At 36.8% G+C, this 7,858-nt stretch overlaps 1 protein-coding gene across 1 annotated transcript in view; it reads right to left on the bottom strand.

The window, feature by feature from the left end:
• The window catches only part of LOC106682095 (SANT and BTB domain regulator of class switch recombination), a 26,167-nt gene that overhangs the window by 13,206 nt on the left and 5,103 nt on the right, over positions 1–7,858 (bottom strand). Inside the window, exons 2-3 of the mRNA XM_067047723.1 lie at positions 2,833–2,940; positions 983–1,136 (exon numbers count right to left, since the gene is read on the bottom strand). Coding sequence (XP_066903824.1) covers positions 983–1,136; positions 2,833–2,940 — 262 coding nt within the window. The remainder of the gene's footprint in view (positions 1–982; positions 1,137–2,832; positions 2,941–7,858) is intronic.

Raw genomic sequence — 7,858 nt, 5'->3', positions numbered from 1 at the left:
CTCCGGTTCTGATTTGTTCCTTATTGATTTATTATTTTTATATCTTATTTATTTTACTTCTTGACCTTTTTTTTTTTTTACACGGAGAGACCACGCAAATATCATAACTCTTGGCTTCTCTCTTGGTTTTCCTTTCCTTCCATTTTCCACTCATTATATCTACGTGCCTTTGTTTTCTTTCTTCTGTCCACGCGACCCCCTTTTTCGAATTTCCCCTTCCCCCAAGAACCTCGATTTCCTTTAGTCTTTTCCTATATCTTTCTCCGTCCAGACAGTCCTGGTCCATTATTCCTAGTCTTTCCGTTTCTTTCTTCATCTGCTTGATGTATCCTCCTGAGCTTTTGTATCCTAGGATTTTTTCTAATATTTCCTTGTTTAGTCTTTCCGGGGCCATTCCTACCATATGTCCGTGGAATTTCAGTATCTTGATACTTATTTCTGTTTATAGGTCATTTGTCTCTTTGTAGATTTCTTTGTTGGGTCTTAGCCTGTATTCTTCTTGTGCCTTTTCGAGGCCGTAGATTCTTCGTTCTATTCTCAGTAGTTTTTCCAGACTGGAGGGCATGTGGTTTCCGTACCGTATAGTATTACCGGTTTAATGACTGTGTTGTGTCGTATTTTCGCTTTCGAATTAACGAGTTGTCATCAAGTTATTGTTTTAGTCTCTCTAGAGACTTGATCATTTTGTTTCAAATGCTCCCAAAATAACCGTATTCATTTTAATGCTTCTCTTCTATTTAATAAGATATTAAGATTATAGAACTATTAAAACTATGAATATTTTCCAACATTTTTCAAGGATTGTATTTTTTTCCATAATATTATCTTAGGACTAATATTTAAACAATTGTTACCACACAAAAATAAAGTAAAAATAATTTACAGGATAAAACCAAAGAACATCATTAGGAAAATTTGAATATTGAAATTTAATTTAAGCTATGATTAAATAAACAAATTAGTTAATAACTACATTACGAACTTCTCCAATATATTATCACTAAGACAAGATAAACTGGTCGTGGTTTCGATAATTTCTTTTATATTGTTCTTGAAAAAATGAACAGATTCATCCACTAATGGTTCCATTCTAAGAAACATAGCTGATATCAAAATTGGAGTCACATTGTTAATGTCTGAAATATAAAAATGAATATGAATACAAGAATATAATTTATAAATCTTTAAGTAAACAATATCAATTTAAAATCTAGCATATGCTTATATCAATTTAATGTAATCCGAAGCGCTGCTTATTAGGGTTCCGTATCAAACATTTTTAAATTTGGTAGGATACTAGAAAAAAAAGAATCGTTGATAGTCTGATTACTGTCACAAATATTACAAATTTCTTTAAGTTGTAATTAGTACATTATATTTTACATAATATATTTAGATACAGGGTGTCTCAGTATACATTTTCGTCCCCATTAACGTCTCGAATGTTTAAAGTGGTTTGATTTTTGCTGGGATGTAACAGTTCAATATTATGCATCCTTTGATGATTTTTTAACCTTATGCAGTTCTTATGCAGCACACTTGAATTTCCATTTTTTTCCCACAGATTCTGATATTAAAACAGATTTTTAGACGAATTCGTCCTTAAGAAGTGAGTCGTAAAAAATCGAAATAACGCCTACAACAAAAGCGTTTTAGAATTTAGTCCCGTAATCATAATTTTTAGTTTCTTCGATCGGCCGAAGAGGCTAATATGGATTTGATTATGAAGAACCCTAAATTAAAAAAATGCATTTTCATTCTTACATACATGAAATGGAATTCTGAAGCAACTTTGTTCTTAAGGGATTTTCACACACAGTTTACTCGCAAAACGTCCATAATAGTAAATAATTGTAAATAATTGGCGGTTTACCCCATTTCGGAGTTTGCTTTGGGAAAAAAATGAAGGTTAGAAAATCAACATTGGCCTCAAAATAAGCAGTGTCCATGCCCAACCTCAACATATGTAGGTTGCACTGCTATGCAATATTTGCACTGTACTGACCTAGCGCAAATCAAATTAAAATTATAGACCTTAATGGGGATGAATCTGTATACTGAGAGACCCTTTATAACAGATAATTATATACATATTAAATGTTAGAATCTCACTAATCCAAACTAATTAAAATCAAGGAGGTTCATACCAACGTGAAATTCGTATCCCCGGAAGGGAAAAAAATATCACTACATATATAATAAATTTATTAATAAAATAAAAATTATAAATACATTTACATAAAAATATATTTACAATAATTAATCGTTGTTCAGAAATTTATTTTTTAATCATTTTCTTGTGAAGTAATATGATATATTCGTTTGTTCCTAAAAAGCACGGTGCCATAGAGAGTTTGTATGGTGTTGGTTACTAAGAAATGTTCAAGGTTGTAGAGAGCTAGTAAATCGTTTCTTGGAAAATTATATTTTGTTTGTACATACACATGTATTTTCATAAAATTCATAGTTAGTTAATTTTTTTGTAATACCGTAAACTACCATTGTATTAACAATACAATGTCGCACTCAATATTAATTTAATGAAAAGGTTAATTAAATTCGCTGATAATGACAGTGAGTACATAAATACGCTTCTAAATTTTAGTACATAGCTTAGATTTTATTTTATCTCGGGGCCTCCGCGAAATACAGATGGGAATCGAACCCACAACCTTCTGAACCAAGCGCTCAGGGACTCTCGCCCAAACCAGCTCGGCACATCAGGTCCTTACAATAAAGTAATAAAAATATTGGTAAAATCCAGCAGGATAATAAGAGCATTAAAAACTTTGTAGATGAAGAAAAATTTTGAAAAAAATGAGAATTTCTTACTTAAAACAGGACGTGTTCCTTTCAGTGGTCTATGGACCCATCTCATCAACCATTCAAATATAGCAACATCACAGTGGACTGATATATCCATGTCTTCTAGCCTCTGTCCTGAAAATAAAACAATTATTACATGACAAATAAAATGTGATGATAAAATATTTAGTAAATTATTTCCGAATAGTTGCTGTTTTATTCTATTATTAATTGAAGTGATAGCACCAGGATATCTGAAGTAGAGGAAACGGTTAAAAGAACGAATCACTTAATGGTTAGTCAGCATTATTCAACAAGTGGGCAAATGTCCCAGGGGTCGACCGAAACGCTTATGGGAGGATTTTGTTATATCTGATGTCGAATATTTAGATTTCGATAGGGCTCAGTAGAAGGAGCTATTTAGGTAAAAATTAGTGTGTTATCTATATCTAACCGACAAGTTCGTCCAGTCTTTGTTATTTTTTAAGGGATACAACCAAATCTACTTACTCTCAAACTGATTCAATTCAACTCTTAATAATAAGCTTGTTCCAACACGAGTTTTGATTATCAACTACTACGTTTTTGGCGAAACCGCTGTTCTAGGTTGGGCGAGAGTTTCAGAAACAGCATTTATTTTTAATTTATATAAATCTATTGGCTGTTTACGGAAAATGAATTATATATGTATCTAAATTAAAGGCTAGATACCATAGACTCCCCTGCTATGGTATATTAGATGTAAATGGGTTGACTCATCATTGGATATCTTTTGGGTAGGAGTAGTATTAACCAATTTACCTTAAATTAGATGCAGGTGGCGTGCAGGATATTCTATTTTTCAATTTTTCAATACAGTTTTAGATCTTAAAATAAAGTTCATTACGGGCGTTTACAATATGAAATTGAGAATGCTGGAGATACTATGTTATTTAGTAGACTAATATTGAATTTAGATGTCACTCAAAATTACAATATAGTACTTTTTTTTATTAATTTTTTTTTATCCCCCTTCCGGGCATCGCTGTTCGGCAACAGTGGGGTAGTGCGTTATGATTGCGCGTGCCACTGCTGCCAATAATCATCTTTTATTTACATCCTTTATTTTCATTTATATACAATTTTGAACAAAATAATTTGGTGGGAGCAATTTATGTTATTGGAACAATGTTTATTTTTAAATCTTGATGCCGCCCAGCACTCGGTTGAGTGCCTCAAGATGGGGCTACACCTTATCCATCAATATCCGTCCGGTATTACAATATAGTACTATCATCCTTAAGACTTATCTGGGAGTGATCTCTTTTTCCACCGAGTCCAGTGGTCCCAACCATCTCAACCACAGATTCTTCTGATCGACTTAGACAAACGGGTCCACTGCTTCCGATGTCTTCCATTCTTCCATAACTATTCTCTCTCTGATTCCTACCCTGCGAATCTTTACTGCGACTGTACTACCATACTATGAATACACTTAACTCTTCTGCTTTTCTGAACCCGTTTCTGACCCCCTTCCTTCAAAAAGCATATTTTTCATGCTTCTACTGGCATCCTTGGTCCTTTGGATATCTTTCCAGCTATCTGATAGGGTGTTTCACTTTGAGTGGAGGGAGACCCTGACTCTCCTTTAGGAAAATAAAGTCGATGTTCCATTCCTTTGTGGTTTAGGGTTCTTTGGTCTCTTCTGTTTATTTCTTCTTAATTTTATAGGCCATGCTATGTGCATGGGGATCTAGTGCCGCCTTCGGTGCCACGTAATAGGGTATCAACCCTGCGACGCAACTTACTTATGGCAGTTTACTTAAGGTGTAAGTGTCTGCATTAGAAGGCTGCACCGCCAATGATAAGAAAAGGAGTCCTATTGTGAAAATACTTACACCTTTGAGTTGGCAATGACCAGTTATTATTTTTTAGGATGCATATATAACCAAACTAAATTCCTTTTCAATCTAGCATTCTCCATACATAGCGCAAAAACTGGAGGTCGCTAGTATAGTACGGATTTTCCGTCCCGAAACATGTACTGCATGCTATGTACAGCCAGTTCGATTATAATCAGAATTCATATTGGAACACGCAATTATATACTGTGTTGAAATCAGATCAAGATCTGAATAACAGAGGGTCGACGTTCGCTGTCTCACAAAGTTGCCTAATCATAAAAGTTTTATAGACTTTTAAAAGACAGGCTGATAGGATACCCAGTGAGTAAGGCCCTGTGTTAATGTCTACCGGCCTCAGGTTCGAATCCGGCAGTGGGAGCTAATTATTTACCTGTTGCTTCAATGAGTTAACCCTATGGGTTTGGGAGCACACTTAGCCTCAAGAAAGTGGGTACTCTTATCTATGGAGAAAACCTAGTGGTCGAGTGTGATCAAAAACAAACTGATGTTCACGAAACAGTACTTTCTAAAAACTACTGCCACCTCTGTGGGTTATAGCAGTACAGTAATATAAAGTTACAGTCAGCTTTTACTGCGATATCAGCTGTTCAATGTTTATATAAGCGGACGGAGTACGCCAATAAAGTTAGTTTTTATCTTAAAATGCCATGCGGCAATACTAGATTAAATGTATATAGGTGTATATAATTAGGTTAAGTTTAAAATTGTATATGTATTTGCTTTCAACAAAGATTTAGGAGGTTAGAAAAAACAAAACAATAAAGTTAGTTGTGAACAAGCCATCTAGTGTGTTGTATCGATTACCCCTTTTCCTATTCTTATTATTTCGATCTGGAACAGCCTTGACTTATATAACTTACGAGCACTTGGACTGAAAGGCTTGAAAAAAAAGGAAAAAAGGGAACAGAATTATAACGCACGATTACTAGAAAGATACTGCTTTATTATCTCTGTGATACTCCTTATAGACATTATTGAGGTTTATTTACATGGGGAGTTAGGATTAGAGTTGTATACAGGCCTTGTCCAACCATAACTCCTCCCTATCAGTTTATGAACATGCCTCATAAACTCCAAAAAAGATAACCGCAACATAACACAAACAACCCTAAAGACAAACTAACCTATACAGGAAAAACGAAAACTAAAAAATACACTTTTCATAAACTAAAATTAACATTTGAACCATTTAAAAACTAATAAAACTCACTCCGTTCTTCATAAATTATCATAAAACTTAAAAACTCTAATGTAAACTTTTGCATACAAAAAAAAAAAATATACTTAGAGGAGAAAACCCCAGATTCTATTGATTATTCATTATGGGGGACTTGAGTTGTTCTAGGTATACCTTCGTTTTTTTGGTTCTTTAATACTCTCTATTGTTACTATATTATGCTCTCTAATTGTAATCACCCTGCATGGCTCCTCATAGCTTTGCGGCTCCTTACCCCTGTTAGAGCTCACTCTACGGTAAACCACTGTCCCTATACCAATTTTCCCCACAATATCACGTACTCTCGTTATGTCGCGCCACGCGTTTGGCTTTCTCCTTTTCGATTCTCTACCTTGTCCCTCGTTTTTCTCAATGCCATCCCGTTACCGACGATCTCCTATCCGTCGATGACCGTGTTTCTATAATCGCGTTTACGCCCTTTGTCCAAACAGAATTTCGAATGGAGCGAATCCCGTTACCGTATGCACGGAGTGGTTATAGGCTGCTATAGCTCTTAACATAGCCTCGTCTGGTTCCAGGCCCTTAACTATCTGGTACACACGCAAGTGATCGCTTAACGTACCGTGGAGCCTGGGGTCTTTAGATGTCACCTTACCTCCAAAGCCTTCATTTCTTCTCTGGCATTGGCGTTATCGAACTCCTGTCCCACATCAGACGATATCCTTTCCGGTACTCCATAGAACTGGAACCATAAACGCAGCGCTCCCAATACCGCCTCGGCCGATCTTTCTCGAATCTGATGTGCCATGGCCACTTTGCTATAGAGGTAAATCACTGTAACTCACTTGTAGCCCCTCCAGGTGAAAGTTTTTATTTGTAATTCAACCAACGGTGTGTTCGCAGTCGGTGTCTCCTCTTGATTTTCCACACGATAACTTTAACCCAAATTTCCGGACCTGTTCGAACACCTTGCGCAAGAGAGACATTATTGACATAACTGGACATCCATCTGGAGTTTCCGCTCACCACCGCTCAGATTCCTCAGCGCCTCCAGCACAGGATGGTGTGGGAGCTCCCCGTGTCCATCAGGTATCTCACGCCGCTCACCTTGATGATAGGCAGACTGCTGATCTCTCCTTTGATATCCGCACTGCCCATAGGGGGCTTTTGTATGGGGAGGTACTATCTACGATGATACCCTGTTTTTTCAGATTATCCTTCCATTTTATTTGTTTCCTTAGCCAGTCGTACCTTGATTATGGAGTCAATAAAATTCGTCTTCCAACTGACAACATCCACTCCAATAGTCTCTCTCATTCTGTGACCAGATTAAACTGTCCTAACACCGTGGCTGCGTACCTGTCTGTTAGACTGGCCGTGCTTTCTCCTCTCCCGCAGCATGTAGAAAATGTCTTCCTCTGGGGACCATCTGCCTCCTCCATAGGCCTTCTTTAATCTTTCCTTTACTACTGGCCATGCTGTTTCCTCGTCTGCCTGAATATGGTTCAAAACACTTCGCTTAATCCGGCATATGTGCGCTACCTTGAGGGAAATCGCGTCATTCTTGTCACACCTTTCTGCCTTATTTCAAAAGATTGTTGAGTGGAACAAGGTGCTCAGCCATTTCTGGCACAAATCTCCGATAATAATTTAAAGTTCCCAGCAACCTCCGCACTCCCTTTACAACCCTAGCCACTGCCATCTTCTGTATTGCTGTGACTTTATCTGCGTCGGGTTTAACTCCTTCCCTGGAGATCGTGTGGCCCAAAAAATTTATTTGCTCCTGCCCCAACGATGATTTCTCCTCCGATAATTTGAGCCCAAAGTGCCTGATTCTTTGGAATACGCTATGTAAATGTTGTACATGTTCGTCTTCGCTCTTACTGAACACTAGGAGATCATCCATGTAAATCTGGCATACTGATTCGTCTATTCCCCTCAAAAATTCGTCCATCAGGCGCTGGAAGGTTAT

This window comes from Halyomorpha halys, unplaced genomic scaffold (genome assembly GCF_000696795.3).
Source record: "Halyomorpha halys isolate HHAL.00 unplaced genomic scaffold, Hhal_1.1 Scaffold389.1, whole genome shotgun sequence".
Classification (NCBI taxonomy): Eukaryota; Metazoa; Arthropoda; class Insecta; order Hemiptera; family Pentatomidae; genus Halyomorpha; species Halyomorpha halys.
This window is presented reverse-complemented; position numbering and strand designations above follow the sequence as displayed.